Raw genomic sequence first — 20,369 nt, 5'->3', positions numbered from 1 at the left:
CCGTTATTTTATTGCAAAATTGCAGTGAAAACCGTTCCAGCTGGGCCAAAATAGAATAACTTCGAGTGGTTCTACTTGCGCCTAACTACTAATAATTATCCTGAGTTAAAATTTTACGACTCCAAGTGACTGCTTAAAAAAAGAGTTTCTTTTGAGTGGAAATAATAATGCTTTGAGTCTGTTTGCTTTTCATCTATAATTCCTTCGAGTGGAAATGTAATGGCTGTAAGCGGTTATAGTCTTCCATTTTTTTTTTCAAATTATTGAATAAAACAAAATCGATTCCTCTGAGTGGGAATTGTAGAGCTTCGAGTGGCTCTACATGCAGTTAGGTGATAATTCCTCTGAGTTGGAATGTTACGGCTCCGTGTGGCTGTTTTTATATTTCTTATAAAAGAAATGTATAGAGTTCGCTCAAACATTCAAGATTTTTTCCGAGGCCCGGAGGGCCGAGTCTTATATACCAATCGACTCAGCTCGACGATTTGGGACAATGTGTGTGTGTGTGTGTGTGTGTATGTAACGGACAAATTCTCATTTGTGTTTCTCAGCAATGGCTGAACCGATCTTATCCAAACCAATTTTAAATGAAAGAACTAAAAAACAGTATGAACGCTATTAATTTGTTTTTGATTCTGATGTTTAGTTTCCAAGATATGAATGCGTAAAAATGGCGTTTTTTGCAGTTTTTTTAAATTTTCTGCCGAAATTGACAACATAAATTAACAATTTATATGTTTTTAGACAGCTTCAACAAATACCTTTCAAACAAGCTATAGATTGTTGAAATCGGACTATTATCAAAAGAGATATTTAACATTAAATGCGGACGAAAGATTTTTTTTTTTTTTTTATTCATTTCGTTTATTTGATAGGCACAAATGCGTTAGCTTGGCGGTGCCAAATTCTTTTGTTTTTACATTTTGTATATTTTAAAACTAGGAGGTTACAATGTTGAAATATTTTTTTAAAAAAGAAAAATTTTACAGCTATCTTAAGACTAGAAATAAGATTCTATATACAAGAGAGGGGGCGAAAGATTTTTTTTATGAAAAAATTTTAAAACAAGGAATTCAATAGTAATAATTTTTAGGAAATATTTACACTTATCTTAAAACTAACAATATAGTTTGGTACACAAAAGGGGGAACAAATATTTATGAGAAAATTCGCATGTGTTTTAAGACTAGGGATACAATTCTATTTACAAGACGGGGGACAATAGTTTTAACAAAGAGGTAAAATTACAACTATCTTAAAACTAGGAATACAGAATACAAATTTGAACTTTTTTAGCGGAGACTTATGCTTGGTCAAGATATTCAGAGGGGGGCTGTAGAAGCAGTTGTATCAAGGACAGGGGAGAGAAAGCGTAGATGGTGACCGGGAGAGAAGAGCAAAACTTGCAACTTTCGCTCAAACGGGAGATCAGCGAAAGATTACCGCCTCAGTCTAGTAGGTCGGATTGGCGGATGGTATTCTTCGGACCCGCGGGGAATCCTTCAAAAGTCATCGGACCTTGAGTCGCTCTCGCTTCAGTTTCCGTAGTGGTAAGTGCGACGGCGGTTACATAGTTGCAGTCTGGAGCTGATCGGTCCCACAAGGCAAGAGAAAGCTTCTAAAACGAGAAATAAAAAGAAAGGGGCTAAATTGGGATATTTGTCGTTTTTATGAAAGTATAAATAAGGGACATATAGGGGAAATCACGATTTGCCAGTATATCTCGGACTGGGACATTGGGTGGTCTACCTCGGGCCCGAAGGGAATCCTTTAACTGAGACCTGGCGTCCAAGTACCCGGCGCATACCCAGACAACGTGCTCGATGTCGTGATAGCCCTCGTCACAAGCGCACAGACTACTCTCCGCAAGCCCAATACGCCGCAGATGCGCATCCAAGGTGTAGTGGTTGGACATAAGTCGGGACATTACACGAATAAAATCCCGACCCACATCCATCCCCCTGAACCAAGGCTTCGTTGATACCTTTGGGATAATGGAATGTAGCCATCGTCCAAGTTCACCATTGCTCCACGAGGTTTGCCAACTGTTGAGTGTCCTCTGACGACAAATACTAAAAAATTCGTTGAAGCAGATTGGTCTTTCGTATATGTCACCATTTAATGCGCCCACCTTTGCTAATGAGTCGGCCTTTTCATTGCCCGAGATAGAGCAATGAGAGGGGACCCAAACAAAGGTAATTTGATAAGATTTTTCAGATAACGTACACAAGGACTCCCGTATCTTCCCCAGGAAATATGGGAATTGCTTTTTGGGCTTCATCGCACGAAGAGCCTCGATGGAGCTGAGGCTGTCCGAAATGATGAAGTAGTGATCTGTGGGCAGAGTGTCGATGATCCCAAGGGTGTACTGAATTGCAGCTAACTCTGCGACGTAAACTGAAGCGGGATCATTGAGCTTGAATGAAGCGGTGATAGTATTGTTGAAGATACCGAAGCCAGTGGACCCATCGAGATTTGATCCGTCAGTGTAGAACATTTTGTCACAGTCGACTTCTCGGAATTTATTATAAAATATATTGGGGATCACTTGCGGGCGTATATGGTCCGGGATTCCACGAATCTCTTCCTTCATGGATGTGTCGAAGAATACAGTAGAATCAGAAGTATCTAGGAAACGAACACGGCTGGGAGTATATGAAGAAGGATTAATGCTCTGTGCCATGTAGTCGAAGTACAAGGCCATAAATCGGGTTTGAGAATTAAGCTCGACGAGCCTCTCGAAGTTTTCAATCACCAACGGGTTCAGAATGTCGCATCGGATGAGCAATCGATATGAGAGTTCCCAAAATTGATTTTTTAGCGGAAGAACGCCCGCCAGCACTTCGAGACTCATCGTATGGGTCGAGTGCATGCAACCCAAGGCAACGCGCAAGCAACGATACTGGATTCTCTCCAGTTTGATGAAGTGTATGTTCGCAGCGGAGCGGAAACAGAAGCACCCGTACTCCATCACCGACAATATCGTTGTTTGGTATAACCTGATCAGGTCTCCTGGGTGAGCACCCCACCATGTTCCAGTTATTGTTCGGAGAAAATTGATCCTTTGTTGGCATTTCTGTTTCAGATACCTAATGTGACATCCCCAGGTACCTTTAGAGTCGAACCAGACCCCGAGATATTTAAATGTGAAAACCTGGTTGATCGTTGCACCCATTAATAGAAGCTGGAGTTGCGCCGGCTCACGCTTCCTAGAAAAAACAACCAACTCAGTTTTCTCCGTGGAGAACTCAATACCCAGCTGAAGAGCCCAAGCAGACAAATTGTCCAAGGTATTTTGTAATGGTCCTTGCAAGTCGGCAGCTTTGGGCCCTGTAACAGAGACCACGCCGTCGTCTGCAAGTTGCCTTAGCGTGCATGAATTGGCAAGACAATCGTCAATGTCATTCACGTAGAAATTGTAGAGCAGGGGACTTAGACATGAGCCCTGGGGAAGACCCATGTAGCTAAATCGCGATGTTGTTAAATCGCCATGCGAAAAGTGCATGTGCTTTTCAGACAACAGGTTTAGCAAAAAGTTATTTAAAATTGGCGAAAGACCATGCTGGTGCAGCTTCTCTGACAGAATGTTGATAGAAACTGAGTCAAAAGCCCCCTTAATATCCAAGAAGACTGATGCCATCTGCTCTTTGTTAGCATAGGCCATTTGGATTTCTGTAGAAAGCAACGCAAGGCAATCGTTCGTCCCTTTGCCTTTGCGGAAGCCAAATTGTGTATCTGACAGTAAGCCATTTGCTTCAACCCAATTGTCGAGGCGAAACAAGATCATTTTCTCGAACAACTTCCGAATACAGGACAGCATTGCAATCGGCCGATATGAGTTGTGGTCGGAGGCTGGTTTTCCTGGTTTTTGGATGGCGATGACCTTCACTTGCCTCCAGTCATGAGGGACAATGTTACCCTCAAGAAACTTGTTAAATAAATTCAACAAGCGCCTTTTTGCAGTGTCAGGTAGATTCTTCAGCAAGTTGAATTTGATTCTGTCTAACCCTGGGGCGTTATTGTTGCATGATAAGAGAGCAAGTGAAAACTCCACCATCGAAAACGGTGTTTCGTTCGCGGTATCGTGAGGAGACGCGGCGCGGTACGTTTTCTGTACCGGGACAGAGTCCGGACAGATCTTCTTGGCGAAAGCAAATATCCAACGGTTTGAATATTCCACGTTCTCGTTGGTACTATTACGGTTACGCATACGTCGAGCCGTACCCCAAAGAGTGCTCATCGCTGTTTCTCTCGTTAACCCGTCGACGAACCGGCGCCAATAACTGCGTTTTTTGGCTTTCATTAGACTCTTCATTCGCCTTTCTAACGACGCGTACTGTAGATAGCTAGCGGGTAACCCGTCTTCCCGGAAGGCCTTATATGCAGTGGACTTTTCCGCGTACAGCTCTGAGCACTCTTTATCCCACCACAGGGTGGGAGACCGTCCATGGGTATTCGCGCTGGGTACTGGTTTAGTCTGAGCTTGATTCGCACTGTCGAGAATCAAGCCAGCCAAAAACCTGTACTCTTCCTCCGCAGGAAGTTCTTGAGTGGATTAGATTTTAACGGATATCGCGGTCGCGTAACTCTTCCAATCAATGTTCCGTGTGAGGTCATACGATACATTGATTGTTTCCGATGGTCTTGAACCGTTAGCAATTGAAATCACGATAGGCAAATGGTCGCTACCGTGGGGATCAGGGATCACTTTCCACATGCAATCTAACTGTAGCGAAGTCGAGCATAGAGATAAATCCAACGCGCTTGCGCGTGCTGGTGGTGTAGGAATCCGCGTCATTTCTCGCGTGTTTAAGATGGTCATGCTGAAATTATCGCAAAGATCTTGGATTAATGTTGATCTATTATCATCATGAAGGCAGCCCCATACCGTACCGTGCGAGTTAAAGTCTCCCAGAACTAGCCGCGGTGCCGGTAAGGATTCCGTGATATTACAAAGCGTTCGGTGCCCTACTGAGGCTCTAGGAGGAATGTAGATGGAAGCAATGCAAAGGTCTTTACCTTTGATTAAAACTTGACAAGCGACAATTTCAATGCCTGGTGTCGAAGGGAGGTTAATTCGGTTGAAAGAATAGCACTTTTTGATCCCCAAAAGTACTCCTCCATAGGGGTTTTCTCGATCCAGACGAATTATATTAAAGTCGTGGAAGTTGAGATTTATATCGGAAGTTAACCAAGTTTCACATAATGCGAAAGCATCACATTTTAAACTATTTAGTAAAAATTTAAAGGAATCGATTTTCGGGAGGATACTTCTGCTGTTCCACTGTAGAACAGTGATCGAATCGGTGACCTCGTTCGATGACTTAGCCATCGAAGGATACGATCGCTGCAAGGAGGGGCCATTTAGTAGTCAACTGCTTCAAAAATGTTTGCACTATAGGGAGAAAACGTATCAGAAGGCTTTTAAGAGGATCAGTAACATTGAAAGCTGTGAAAATTAAGTCCACTATGTCAGAAAATTTCATTAGTCCGCTACTGGACTGAGTATCTGTTTGAAAAAAGGGGACACTTGGGGTTTTTGGTGTCCCTGGAAGTGGTGGGTACTCCTTGTTAGAATTAATATTTCCAAGTCCTGGAGCAAATTGCTTCGGCTTTTGTGCATCACTTCCGTTGGATTTATTGATTGCGGTTGGCGCACTCTGAGTGGACGACACCTTGGCACCCTTACGAGGCAATGTAGGGGAGGCTAGATTTCTCCTCTTCCTGGATTCCCCTGGGTTAACCAATGATGTTCCCTCTTGTGGGTCGTCAGATTCTTGCTCAACGCCAGCCAAAAGAGCAAAGGAATTTTCGGAAGCGACAGATGGCGAAGCATTCTTTAGCATTTCTGCATAAGAGTGCCTCGAGCGATCCTTAAGGGAGCGCTTAATTTTATCCCCGCGCTGCTTGTACGCCGGGCATGACTTAAGAGCATGCGGAGGGCCCCCGCAGTAAATACACTTCTCAGTTTCTCCACCGCAAGCGTCATCCTCATGCTCTCCCTCGCATTTGCCGCACCGTTTTTTATTGCCACAATAAGTGGCTGTGTGGCCCAGTTGCTTGCAATTGCTGCAGTTCATTACCCGCGGTACAAATATGCGAACAGGTAGGCGAACCTTATCCAGGAGGACATAGTTGGGAAGAGCAGATCCGGAGAAAGTCACCCGAATCGAGTCTGACGGAGAATAAGTTGTCTTATCATCTTCAGTTTTTGCTGAATACAATTGCTTGCATTCCAGAATTTTCACCTTTTGAAGTGAAGGGTCCTTAAAGCAGCCAACCCCGTACTTCAACAGGTCTTCGCACTTTAGACCCGGTTCGGCGACGACCCCATCGATCTCCACAACTCTACAAGGCACATACACTTTGAATTGCTTCGTAAAACGCTCGCCGCGAGCAATCTGGTTTGCCTGGTCGAGGTCATTTACTATAACGCGTATCTTATTAGCTCGAACACGTGTTATCTGAGCCACGGACGGGTAGTTGGCAGTCAGCTCCCGTGAGATTTCTAGAATATTGGGCGATTTCGTGTTGGGCCGGAAATACACCACCCAGGGTCCAGTCGAACTGGCTGGGTATGTTTTAATACGGGGAGGACTGGGGGAATCAGGGGAGGGAGTAATTTCGGGTTTATCCGGTATATCCATGGGAATATCATTCCCATCCAATGTTACTTCGCCCTCGGCCATTTAGGCACGAGGATAACACGTGGTGTAAACGAGAGATGAAACTTATATTCAGGGGAAAGGGCAGAAGTAGAGACCGATCGGGGAAAGGGAAATGAAAGAAAAAAAAAATACTTAGCTTATATAGCGGCGATTCCGGCTATTCTGGTATTCACTTCACCAGCCTGGGCACCGGCGAACAAAGACTGCCTCGAACAATGGTTGACCTTCACTGACAATTTATTCTTGTTCACTTTATGCACAGCACCAGAAAACGAACTGCTTCGATCGAGAGCTCGGAGAGTTATTGAAAGATTTTTATCATTTCCCATTGCCAGAAATATGACCAAAATATGTAATCTATTATTAACGCCAAAACGGCTTATTTTAGGTAAATAGTATCTTCGGAGAATTTAATGAAGGTAATATGCCCTTTCTTTTGGTATTGCTCTTTTGATGATTAATCCCCCTATGAGTGAGTTATTTTCACAAATTTTCTTGGAAGTGATTATATCGAAATGATGTCTTCAGCAAATTTGTAGCTCTTACTTTTGCGAATAACTTTACTAAAGACTTTAAATATCTATTTTGAATACTTTAAAAGTTATGGCTTGTTGTTTGTTGATTACTATTTGTCGCCTATTTATTGTTCAATATAGTAATAATCCATTGAAATAAGCTAAATATTATTTCGATAAAACGAATTTTGTATTTCATTTTACTATCTACAACCGCTAGAAATAATCACCGAACACTTCCAAGTTGTCTGGAAGGAACTTGATAACTTATAAGTACAAAAATGTTCATTTGTGCGAACCTTCTGACTGCAATTTTTCTAACTTATAACCATCGGATCGATATGAAACATACCGGAAAATGAAAAGCGAAATAAATAACTCCAAGCAACGGCGTAGCCAAGAGAAGGTTTTGGGGTTTAACACCATACAACCCCCCCCCACACCACACCCAAAAAAATATTGGATTGAAGTTGAAAATTTATTGATGCAGACTGATTTAATTCAATATTACAATAACACTTATCTGATCCGTAAATTGATAACCTATTATTGTAAACATCATGAGGACTTTTGATAAATTGTCGGAATGGGGTCCTGATATGTAACTGATCTATTGGTCTTGATTTCACAGTTGTCTAATAGCATCAATATCAAATTCCTGCCTGAAAACATTCCAATAGAAAATTCCAGAGTTCTATAATCAATCATAATCCTCAGATTTATTTTCAAATTGAGCTCGTTTTTGTAGAAATGTACTGTAATAAGGGTCTTTATTTAATAGGAAGCGAAGTTAAAATTGATTTAATGTCTATGAAACATAGAACTGCTCACCAAAAAAATGCATAACTTTCAACATTTGCTAAAAATGTTTTTGCCTTTCTCATTCACTCTAAAATTCGTCAATCTAATCCCGACCCGGAGAGCCATGTGTCATATGCCAATCGACTGAGTTCGTTTAGATCGGAAAATGTCTGTGTGTATGTATGTGTGTATGTGGAAAAAAATGTGACCTCTGTTTCTTAGAGATGGCTGAACCGATTTGCACAAAGTTAGTCTCAAATGAAAGATACAATCTTCCCATCGGCTGCTACTGAATTTTTATTGATTGGACTTCCGGTTCCGGTGTTACGAGTTGAAGAGTGCAATTACACAGCAAATTCCCATATAAACTAAAATGAAAAATTTTCAAAATCAAATTTGTATTTTTGATGCCAAATGACTTTAAAATGCATGAAACATTGAGATGTTTGACAAAAATTGGCTTCTTTGGACTTTGGTACATTTTTGTGTTTCTCATATAGAAAGGTAATGCAATCACTCCAAAAATCGTCAATCATACCGGCCCGGGGGGAGTATGCAGCGAGGGGTTGCTACTTTAAAATTAAAACTAGTTTAAAATTTCTTAACAAGTTGAAAATTTTTGGCAGGACCTGGACCTCCCGGATCCTTCTCCATGATCCGCCGCTGGTTTCAAGCGATGTTTCAGTATCACATAGTATCTCAAGATCGTGGCTGTCGATCCATTGTATGTATGTGCAAATCGTACTGAACATGTAATATTCATTTCCACCATTGTATTGAACATAACCAGCCATGGAATCATAGTCTGGACAAATGAGACAAGCACAATTGCACCACTAGGTGGATTAAAACAGGTTTATATTTTGGGAATGCGTCGAGTTGAGACGAAAACGTAATATGATTAATAACTAGGATAACACTTTCCGAATGTAGAGAGAAATTTGTGAAAAATGACGATTTCCATTCGATTCTAGCAGGTTCTGATCGATTTTGATGAGCATTTGATTTTTGTTGTATGACCAATTATATGTATAAGTCAAATTTTTAAAAACAGTAATTTAAGGTCAAGATAGCATCATTTTGAAACCGCCAATTTCGGAGGTTTAGTATCTTCGATGAGTTTTACAAACGTTAAACAGCGCATCATTTGATAAAATAATTTTGACGGTATATCGTCCAAGAAGTATTTATGGTGAATTTTCTCAGGTTAATATTCATGACTACAATAAAGTCTCAACATATTCGCTAAAGACACGAAGTCTGATACTATTTTCTGAAAAATTAATTCTGCATAATTTTAAAACTTCAAAAATTACGGTTTCGGAATTATGCCGTTTGGAGAGTATGATCGATTTTCACTAAACCGAATTTCTGGCTACGCCGCTGATTTCAAGTAAGTAGAAACAAAGTCGTTCTACACTCGTTCAAAAGAAACTTCTTCGAATGCTGAATATCTATTATAACACATTGAAACCCCGATTTTATCAGCCAAATATGAACATATGTTTGATGGGCTCTAGCAGACGAACAAGACTGAATTCGAGTAAATCCTTTCTTGAGCATGTTTTCCTTATCATGAAGATTTGCAAAATATGCGAAAATAAAAAGTTCATCATAATCAGAAATAGCTATCAGACTACATCAAGGGACGAGAAGAATATTTTAACAGCTTCAGTTTATTATTAAGAAAAAAAATTGCCCGATTTAGTCAATGTCCCCATTTTGTCTGCCTAAAATACACCATGAGACTGATAAAAATGGGTCTTTATTGTATGTATTATTCGCTGTGTTTCACATTAATAGGTACATTTCTTTTTTGGAGATTTTTTATTGCATCGAACTACAACAATTTTTAGGTAGTTCTCAAGGGGTTATTTCATAGACTTCTTCCAAAATTTGGCGAACCTATTCCAATTCGTATACCAATGAATTGGTATACTTAAGGGTTTATACGTTGCAGATAGAGAAAATACTGAAATTTTCAGCTTTTTTCCTACACAATATTACGAAAACTTATTAAACATTTTTTCCTAATAAGTTTGCGAAAATTATAAACTATTTGAAAAAATTCGATTTTTTTGGCTCAGTACAATATATAACCCCTTTAGGAAAATTCAGTTTTCCCACCACAATATAGATATTTTATTAACAGAGCATTAACAATAATTCGTTGGTATGTCTATTTTTTGGGCCTTTTTTTCGCTTTCCCATTGATTTGGTTTGAGATTTCTAGCACTGATGTTGTCCTATGCTGATTTGAGCGATTCTCTGAGTCCTGCCACTATCCCATGTAGTATGTGTTATCAAAAACATCGCGAAGCATCAAGTTCTAAATGTTCTCAAACGATATAATATCCGAAGAGTGATAAGAGATAAGAAATGTCTCATCACACTGTTAGCTGGATTAAACACGTTTTTAATAAATAGTGACCAAATCAAGGAAGTCGCCTTTAGAAAAAGTCGATGTCGAAGTAAAATTTGGAACTATGCACGCATGCACTTCAGAGATAGCGTGATATCAGGAGCTGCGATTCCATTTCAACGCTTTTTTTGTGAAAAAAGCGATGCTTGCAAATGTAAACATAAGGCTTTTTTCATACATGCGAATGAGGGCTTTGAAACGCAACAAATTAACCTAAAAATTTGGATTCTACGATATTGCTTTCTTAAACTACAGCAAAAAATACAACGGGCGAAACTGTATTTTGTTTGTTTATTTAAAGTTTCGCCCTCCACGCTCCATGCAAACTAACAGAGCGATACTTTTTTGCAAGCAGTTTTGAGGCGAAACTGTTTTTTTCGTATTTTTTTTAGGATTATCAAGCTGATACCAGCTGTAAATAGTAACAATGATCGCTATTGAAAAAATCCGGACGAAATCGGTGGTGTAAAACGTTAGTTATTGTAAAAAAACGTAAGGGCGATACTTCAATGCTGATAGGTGGGACTGAAAAGGTAAACAATCGCCAAAGGGGCGATACTATCATTTTGTCAATTTGAATAGCAAAAACAAATTTTAATATAATAATTTCAAATACTTTATGAAGTTTTGGGTTTCGATCACTGAATCATGCAATCTAGGATATAAAAAAATACAATAGCTCCCAAATAGGAAATAAAACCAAGTCTGGAAATATTCACTGTTGATTTTCTTTGAATGGTATCACTGCTAGTATCGCCCTTTTCAAGAAAAAGCGTAGATTTCTTAGTTCTCAGTCGCGTTGGAAATTTGAGTAAAGTATAAACTTCAAAACAATAAAAAATCGATTTTTTTGGCTCAGTACAATATATAACCCCTTTAGGAAAATTCAGTTTTCCCACCACAATGCATTGATTGAGGAATTTAGATATTTTATTAACAGAGCAATAGCAATAATTCGTTTGTATGTCTATTTTATGGGTCATTTTTTCGCTTTCCCGTTGCTTTGGTTTGAGATTTCTTGCACTGATGTTGTCCTATGCTGATTTGAGCGCTTCTCTGAGTCCTGCCACTATCCCATGTAGTATGTGTTATCAAAAACATCACGAAGCATCAAGCTCTAAATGTTCTCAAACGATATAATATCCGAAGAGAGTGATAAGATCAACAGTTTTTTCGGCATTTAATTAGCAAGGGACTGGAAGGTGAAGTATATTTTTCAATATTTAGATCCATAGTACTCAAGGGAGAGCAAGGTGTTGAAAGGAGAAAGTTTAGAAAAGCGTGGAAGGATCATATATGCAAGCTTAGAGCTCACCGGCGACTTAACCTTTTGTCTGCTACCGTAGGGGTCAGGGTCTTTTGGCATTAGAAATGCGAATCACCTGAGTCTACGGCATGTCCGAACAAGCGTAAAGTAACTTGTTACTTCATGCTGTCGGAACCGACAAAAAGTTAAGTCACGGTAAACTTCCACACTAAGCATTTGCGACGTTGAAACTCATTGAATGAGCCAGTTTTGTTTGTTCCCTCACCAATTGCCTGCCTGAGTGATTTTATTTTATCGACTATTGTGACTGTCTCAGCGTGTGTGACAATATGGTCACATGTGTTGCTGATTTGCACGGTGTCGGCAGCTTTCACCCAACGCTGCAACGATGAATCCCCATCACGGTAAGTTCTATTTTTATCATTTTTTTTGTTAACCATTTTTGTTAACGACCTTTGGAGTCAATTTGTCAACAGTTTTTTCGGCATTTAATTAGCAAGGGACTGGAAGGTGAAGTACATTTTTCAATATTTAGAGCCATAGTACTCAAGGGAGAGCAAGGTGTTGAAAGGAGAAAGTTTAGAAAAGCGTGGAAGGATCATATATGCAAGCTTAGAGCTCACCGGCGACTTAACCTTTTGTCTGCTACCGTAGGGGTCAGGGTCTTTTGGCATTAGAAATGCGGATCACCTGAGTCAACGGCATGTCCGAACAAGCGTAAAGTAACTTGTTACTTCATGCTGTCGGAACCGACAAAAAGTTAAGTCACGGTAAACTTCCACACTAAGCATTTGCGACGTTGAAACTCATTGAATGAGCCAGTTTTGTTTGTTCCCTCACCAATTGCCTGCCTGAGTGATTTTATTTTATCGACTATTGTGACTGTCTCAGCGTGTGTGACAATATGGTCACATGTGTTGCTGATTTGCACGGTGTCGGCAGCTTCCACCCAACGCTGCAACGATGAATCCCCATCACGGTAAGTTCTATTTTTACCATTTTTTTGTTAATCATTTTTGTTAACGACCTATTGAGTCAATTTGTCAACAGTTTTTTCGGCAGGCTTTTAATACGTTTTTTTTTAAAAAGAAATTCCTCTGAGTGGGAATAGTGGGGCTTTGAGTGGCTCAACTTACATTTCATTTATAATTCCTCCGAGTGAAAATATAACGGTTCTGAGCGACCAAATAGAATATTCAGTTAATTGATAATAGACCTTTCTTGTCCGACCTAACCCCTGTTTTTCTTATTTTTGATCCAAAGATATCACATTTTTAAGACCATTCACGGTAAAATGAGATTTTTGTGACATTCCCTGATTTTTTAATGATTTTTTGAAAATTGAAAATTGCAAGAATGTTGAGTAATATTTTCACCAAATCAAGAATGGTGAGACTCGAAATACTTGTTTCGGCAGCACTGTTTTGCATATTTCAGTTTGCTTTATCGGCAACACTGCAAATGAAGTGGTGAATCACGATACTAAGTTCATTACTTTACGGTGACGTCACAAATGAACTCGAGAGTGTATCTTTGACAGTTTGCTATAGAACATTGCATGAAAATGTATAACCTCACATTTCTGACAGTTCAGAGAGTTTGTTTACATGGACTTAGAAAATTTTTGATTTCACCCAGAACGAAGCTTGGTTCGAATTGCTTTTATATTCTAAGACCATGTAAACAAGCTCGCTAAACTGTCAATCTTGCATTGTCCCATTACTGTTATAAGGTCTTGAAAAAATTATTTAAATCTGTAAAACTAACTCGATGCGGTAATGCCTCCCAAGAAAACATTCCATCGCACCATCTATATTTACGCGAGTGGAAAATTCGAGTTATACATATTTCGACGTAAACCTAATGGGTTAGGTGCCATCATTGCAGGTGCCCAGTAAGGGTAATGTAACACTTTACGAATCAGTTGAGCCGATTACATCGAGGAAGCACACCCTGAGATCCAGCAAAAATTATCCAACGGATCCGTTCCGGAAAGTGTTGGATCGCATTCTGATTGAGATTCCACGGTTTGGTAGTTGCGCCCTAGTATCGAATTACGATTCCAACACGGTATTCCCCCCGGTATCATAATCGAATTTGGTACCAGATTGTAAATCTTTGAAAAATAACTTAAGACTCGAGGTTTAGCTTACGTCACACGGCGACAAACTTAACATGCTGAACTACATGCTCTGGCTATAGTGTTAAAGATTCGACATTTTGAAATTCGCGCTATGCGATAAGCACGAGTTTGATAAGGAACGTTTTACCAAACTGCTTCAACGGCGCAAATTAATGAAACAAGATGAAACCAAGAAAAAGTTTTAAATTTTATGTAATTTTTTATTAATTTCATAATAATCCCACAGAAATCTGTTGGTTTGACTATTAATCCGGTGAAGGAATCTTCCTTTCAACAAATAATCACACCAAATCCTCACAATGTCGGGTAGCGGAAGATATTAACTAAGACATTGTAACGTAACCGTATAGCTTATAATCTAATTTTGCTAGTCTGTATATTTCATCCATGGAATTATAAAAAATCCACTAATTCATCAACGCGGCGCTGCTGACGGAATCAGACTGTTCAATTCAAAGATAGGGATGTGATGTAGAGGGTAAAGCATTTTTCAAGAACTTTTTTTTTAAATTGCTCCATGCAAATGCACCGTATGCGACAAAGCTTTTATCTACAACATTTTAGCCTATCTGCAAACGTTCATACGGGTGACTATCGTCACTAATGTCAAGTGTTTCTTTGATTTAGATATTTTCAGACGGAATATACTAGTAGCCTATCATAGACAGGAATATATCAAGCAGAATGCTGGGAAACAGGCAGAATTTGTTATATCAACCATAATTTCACCAGGACTTCGGGAATTCGAGATATGTGAGAAGCGTTTCTCCCGAAGAAATAACTTTTTCGGATCTATTTGTGATATCTGCTCAAATGTATTCACTAGAAGCGGGTGCAGCAAATGTACTTACACATTAGTGAGAAGAAATAGAAATGTACCGTGAGCGGCGACAAAATCCCTCAACGCTACCCCACCGGTCACATGCGGACACATAGGCTAAGTGATCGTTTAAATGCGCGTGAGCCAAAAATTTAATCATGTTCAGTTCCGTGCACAGACAGCGATATGCTCCAAGCCCCTATTCTCACAGTCACGTCACCTAGTGACTAGAAGAAAATTTCCTTCTAGTCACTAAGTGACGTGACTGTGAAAATAGGGCCTCCTATATATTTTATATACGCGAATTTACTCTTGTTCGGCACAATGTCTAAATTTATGGAAGAATCATTGGTGGCCGTGCACTGCATAGAAAGGTGTAAATTGTACTGGTTACCAAACCGTACACATGCATATTCATACCCATCAGCGCATTTGATCATGTAATGGATATTATCAACTCTGAAAGAAATACATTTTATTGTTGTCTGTTTTTGAGGTTAGAACTTAGAACTTTTATACTATTGTGAGAATGGTCCTCAGCAACTATCCTTCCAAATCAAAGACTCGTGCTAGCAATGGCTTCGTTCGGAGGCTGCAGCTGTACAGCTGGTCGATTACGATTCCCCGGACCGAACCACTTTTCCGCCGCCACAAGTGGGAAACGAACGATTCTCATTCGATTTCCGTAGTCACAAATTACCGAACCACTGGCAGGTAGCATAATCTTCGGATTTAGCTGTGAATTGGAACAATCAAGCCTGACTTCCCGAGCTACATCTCCAGTATTGTCGTCCCATACGACCCTGAAATCTATCCCAGATCCGTATTCGTTCGTCCAGTCCAAGCGATATTGCGTAACTCGGGGAACAGGCAAGTGCGACGATTGAGTCGTCAATTTTGTCGCTTCAATTTTGCACATACAGGCACCTAAAAATAACCAATCAATTTAATTATGTAGATTTAGGCCATACCGTAAATTTGGCTGACATACCCCGTATCAAGTCCCACACACATAGCACACCATCCTGGTAACCAGATGCGCCCATCTCGGCCTGCCACTGGTCTATGAAAATACATGTGATAGGATCGCAATAGCCGTTTAGGGTGAACTGCAATAGGTGGCTATCTAGCCGGAATACTTTAAAAGTGTGGCCCTGGCTGCCAGTCATGACTGTACCGCTCGCCACTTCCAAACATGTCACCGGTGACGCTGCTGGTGAAACTCCAAGACACATCGAAGCTCCTTCTCGGATGCGTGATGTTGAGCTGGCAACGCTGTGGACGGATTGCTGAAATTAACTAATGCTTCCTGCCGAACCGGTACGTGCGTGGGCTAAAAAAGAATAAGAATTAAGGCACTTGATTACATACTCATTACAGACTGAAAATAAAATGACTTAGAATGAACAGTGTTTTAAAAGAACAAGTAAAATCTGTCCGTTCTGCGCCCTAGGTGAGCTTAAAAAATTGCTTGAAACATAGAACTTACTTCGCCCTTATGCAGACGTAAATCCCCAATCGATCTGACAACCTTGCGTGTACGTTTCCAGTTTCAGAAAATCGATTCCTCCACTCAACCGTGCGACTATCACTTTGTCACCGGCGAGCTATGTGTTAGTTACCCCATTGTTGTGGGTGTTTTCGGCTTCATATATACCCTGCAATGAAACGTCCGTCAATAGTTGTAATAAAAAACAAATGACTCCAAACAATTTACCTTAAAGTTACCAGTCGTTCCCTCCCAGAACTCCAACCGTCCATCTGCACACCCAATCTCTGAGATTATCAAAAAAAAAAAGTTCAGACACCAGATCGGCGAAGTCTGGTAACATTTCTTCCGCGCTGAACCTCCTCCTCCAGGTGGCTGAGAACATTCGCTAGCGCTCATCTGCTCCCGGGGTGGGATGAAGCTGTATGATTGGACTTACTCTCCACCGATGCTATAGTATACATCATAGCCCTTGGTCGAATTATTCCACAAAAACCGAATTCGCAGATCCGCACAAATACCTTTTTTATCATTTGTAAAATGTTTCTCACACTGGACGGTAAAACCATTCTGGGTTAATATTTTCCTGCATCTCATTCTGATGATTGTGCCTGGTGAAGTTAAACTGTAGTTTTTTTCAGTTTGAAAGCAAAACTGGTCGGCGAACTCTCGGGAAACGGGAGACAGCTGATGTTTAGGTAGGTAGAGAAAACAGGAAAAAAAAGATGTCATCGATGTTTGAAGAGCACTTTTCACTTTAGAGCAGCGTTGTCAGATGGTTTTGTATAATAGGTTTGTTCTAGTACACAGAAGTTGCTCCGGAGCAAACAGCAAACAGCAAAAAGCAAAAAATACTTGCTTTTTACTCCACACGCAGAAAAAATTAGCATATTTAAACCAAAAATATGTGTTATTGAATCCAATCATTTATTGTTTATCACTTTAACAAACAAACTTATTGGTTTGAAAATATTTTTTTATTAGAACAACAACAAATTTTTGCTTTCAATAAATACATTTTAGTATCAATAATTTTCTTTTAATTTCAATAAAATAATTATTGAAAAACGGAACGATAATTTTGTTTTATTGAAACAATAAATAAATTTTATTGAATTCAATAAATAATTTTATTGTCTCCCGACCAATAATTTAATTTATTGAATTTAATGCATAATTTTATTGAACCTACAAATCTTTTTTCTGCGTGCAGTTTGCTAACGGAAGAAGAAAAAAGAGAAGAGAACATAGGAACGATTTTCTCTTTGTTTGCTCCGGAGTACTTCCACTTTCTACTGGTACTGGGACAAATCTAATATCGGTATAGTTCTAAATAAAAATAAGGTATTTATCGGTGCGAAGATGTATGCTAACCAAAAGTTACCTGCAACTGCAAATTATTGGTTTTTAATTTATAGATCATTCTAATGTTATGTAATGAAACCTACTGAGCTCAATCAATTTCAGAATCGGTTGTTGAACTTCATTTGAAGTTTTTATAGTAACCTGGCAGATTGCTGAATCAATTTCCGGATGATTTGATGTGGAAAGGTGAAGACATTTTCTAAAAAGGCCCATATTAATTGATCTTATATGAAAATCGTTATTTTTTGGTAAGAGAAAAGAAATCGGTATTTTTAGTAGCTTTATTGGCATTGAAATTAAAAATCGGTTTAAATATCGATAAATCGGTATATTCTGCAACACTGTTTTGGGGTTCATCAACGTCAAAACAATGTTTTTAGCAAATTGGAATGAACTCTTGGAGTTCATACCCAGTACACGAAACGGCGAATAGCCTGATTAAAATGGATGCCGGCGAGCGGTAGGCTACTGGAACTTTGTTACAGGCTACCCGCCGTAACTTTATTTCATATTCCCCACTCGAAGTTCATCCAAATGGTGTAAAAGTATGGAGAATCAAGGTAAAATAGGACAGGGGAATACATAGTAAAATGGGCAGTTCGAGGAATTTTTGATTTTTTCAATAGTTAGCGACACCAAATTAACGTGACAGTATTCAGAATCGATCCAGCGATGAAAACAGAAGCTGTTCTGCATATAAATTTTTTTGACGAGAAAGGTCTATTCCTTTGAGTTGAAATGTTACGACTTCGACCGTCTGTTTTTTTTCTTTGGAGTGTTAAAACAAACAAAAAATTCCTCTGAGTGGGAAGAATAGGGCTTTGAGTGGCTCTATTTTCATTTCATCAATAATTCCTCTGAGTGGGAATGTAACGGCTCTGAGTGGCCATTTTCCTATTGTTTCTTCAATGATTGGATGAAATTAAATAAATTCCTTTGAGTGGGGATTGTAGAGCTTCGAGTGGCTCTATTTACAGTTATATGATGGTTCCTCTGAGTGGGAATAATGGGTGGGGCTTTGAGTGGCTCTAGTTACGTTTCATTTATAATTCCTCTTAGTGGGAATATATCAGCTCTGAGCGGCCAGATAGAATCATCTGAGTGGGTATTGTAGAGCTTCGAGTGGCCCGGCATACAGTTAACTGACAATTCCTCTAAGTTGAAATGTTACGGTCTCGAATGGCTGTTTCCAAACATTCCTTTGAGGTGGAATAATATGACATGGAGAGGTTCCATTTGCATTTCATCTATAATTCCTTCGAGTGAAAATTCAACGGTTTTGAACAGCCATTTTCTTCTAATATTTTTTTAAGATGATTATTTAAAAAAAAAGATGGGTGGGTAATGTCAGAGACATAACCGGAGTGAAGTAGAATACACTTTAGACCGGTAAATTCTGCTCTGGAATAAGCAATTTCTATGCGATTTTGTCGACTTTAGCACATTCATAGTTTATTTGGAGTATTTTTGGAATTATCAAGTTGACAATTTGCAACATTCTTTGAAAATATTGTTGAACTTTTATGAATGAAGGCACGCAAACGAGCGTTTGACCGTCGTCCTACTACCAGCATTAGAGAAGTAGCAGATCAGCATTTTTCGCTACATGACCTGTACCAAACAAACCGTAAGTCCACCGGAGGAAAGGCTCCCCGCAAGCAGTTGGCAACAACTCCCTGGCAACCCTATACCATCATATGGAGTTTGACAGCGACCGACATATATGGGGCGTTATAGCTATAAAGCCCCAAACAAAGAATTATGTTCGGCACTATGCTCGATATTCAAGCATTTCACACGACGTTTTGCATCTTGTGGGATGATTTAATAATTTAATTTAATCGACATTTTGTAACTAAATACAGCTTCTAATCATTCGGCTCAAAATCAATGTTTTGCCTTTCATGGCAGTGATGCTGGCTGTACAGAGACGTCGTCCTTGACAGGGGCTGGTTGGCAACGAAGGCCATGTAAAAGTGCCCCAGTCACGGTTAGCGTTAAGAAGCCTCATCGCTACCGAACAGAAACTGTCGCCCTGCGAAAAATTCACAGCTATCAGAAATCGAGCGGGCCTAAATTGTGACCCAAAATAAACCACAAACCAACAAGTTGTTTTCAGGACCAGCCAATTATAAAGTATTATTATTATAAATGAAATTTTCCATTGCCTTAAAACCTCCCACCCCCTTTCCACCCGGCTTGAATAACTATCAATCTTGATGATGCTGTGCGGCGGGGGCACTAGTTTTTATTATAGTGGAAAATTTAGGTTTTCGCGTTTTTCCCTAAAGTTTTTTAGCTGTGCTGTTTTCAAGGAAGTTGTAGTTGAATTCAAAATAAAATAGTTTATTTCTGTTGTCAGAGATGGACCTTCCAACGAAAACTAGTCTGGCTCGCTTGGAATCGAATTGTATGGACCAACCACTGCTTTCACAAAATCTGTTATTTTCAGTAATTGAACATTCTACACAACTAGTCACAACTATTTTCAATCAGCGCAAAAATCGAAGATATTCATTCAGTACAATAGCAGATTTTCACTTTTAGAAAAACAGGCAACATTCTGGCCGAAAATTTTGAAACGGAGCACCTATATCGAAATGTTAGAAAACGTTCGATTTTTGTAAATTGAATCATTACACTAACCTGTCTACAAATCACACAAATAACTTTTTTATTTTGTGCCATTCTACTTGAAAGCGGCGATATTGTTCACAAGTGGCTCACTTACCATCCAACGCTCTTGGCAAGCCACTTTCTGATGCTTGTAATAAAATTTCAATTCGATTCTTTGTCGATAAATTGATGGCCCTGAAAAGGGCCTTTTCTTTGGGCAGTTTTCGAAATTTACTTGGTGCTGGTGTATATGGTAACAGTTT

General features: G+C 39.5%; 2 protein-coding genes and 1 long non-coding RNA gene across 3 annotated transcripts in view; 1 reads left to right on the top strand and 2 right to left on the bottom strand.

Annotated features, from left to right (window-relative positions):
• LOC131683118 (uncharacterized) overlaps positions 1–20,369 on the top strand; it is a 472,644-nt gene that overhangs the window by 447,932 nt on the left and 4,343 nt on the right. The gene's annotated exons all lie outside the window — the stretch shown is intronic.
• On the bottom strand, positions 15,095–15,725 carry LOC131683122 (uncharacterized). The gene is made up of 2 exons (XM_058964940.1): positions 15,628–15,725; positions 15,095–15,563 (listed from the first exon to the last, which is right to left on the bottom strand). Exons 1-2 carry the CDS (start codon positions 15,680–15,682, stop codon positions 15,193–15,195), a joined length of 426 nt encoding a protein of 141 aa, XP_058820923.1. The 5' UTR covers positions 15,683–15,725; the 3' UTR covers positions 15,095–15,192.
• On the bottom strand, positions 15,882–16,930 carry LOC131683125 (uncharacterized). Its single transcript, XR_009304383.1, has 3 exons — positions 16,354–16,930; positions 16,126–16,294; positions 15,882–15,969 (listed from the first exon to the last, which is right to left on the bottom strand). It is a non-coding gene; the product is annotated as an uncharacterized LOC131683125 (long non-coding RNA).

This window comes from Topomyia yanbarensis, chromosome 2 (assembly GCF_030247195.1).
Source record: "Topomyia yanbarensis strain Yona2022 chromosome 2, ASM3024719v1, whole genome shotgun sequence".
Taxonomy (NCBI): Eukaryota; Metazoa; Arthropoda; class Insecta; order Diptera; family Culicidae; genus Topomyia; species Topomyia yanbarensis.
Note: the sequence above shows the minus strand (reverse complement) of the source record. Positions and strands in the feature narration are given on the sequence as shown.

Bases quoted from the DNA above. Each gene is read 5' to 3' on its own strand.
- LOC131683122 (XM_058964940.1), bottom strand. From the start codon at position 15,682: ATGGGCGCATCTGGTTACCAGGATGGTGTGCTATGTGTGTGGGACTTG. The intron at 15,564-15,627 runs GTATGTCAGCCA...GGTTATTTTTAG, and splicing joins TGTGTGGGACTTGATACGGG to GTGCCTGTATGTGCAAAATT.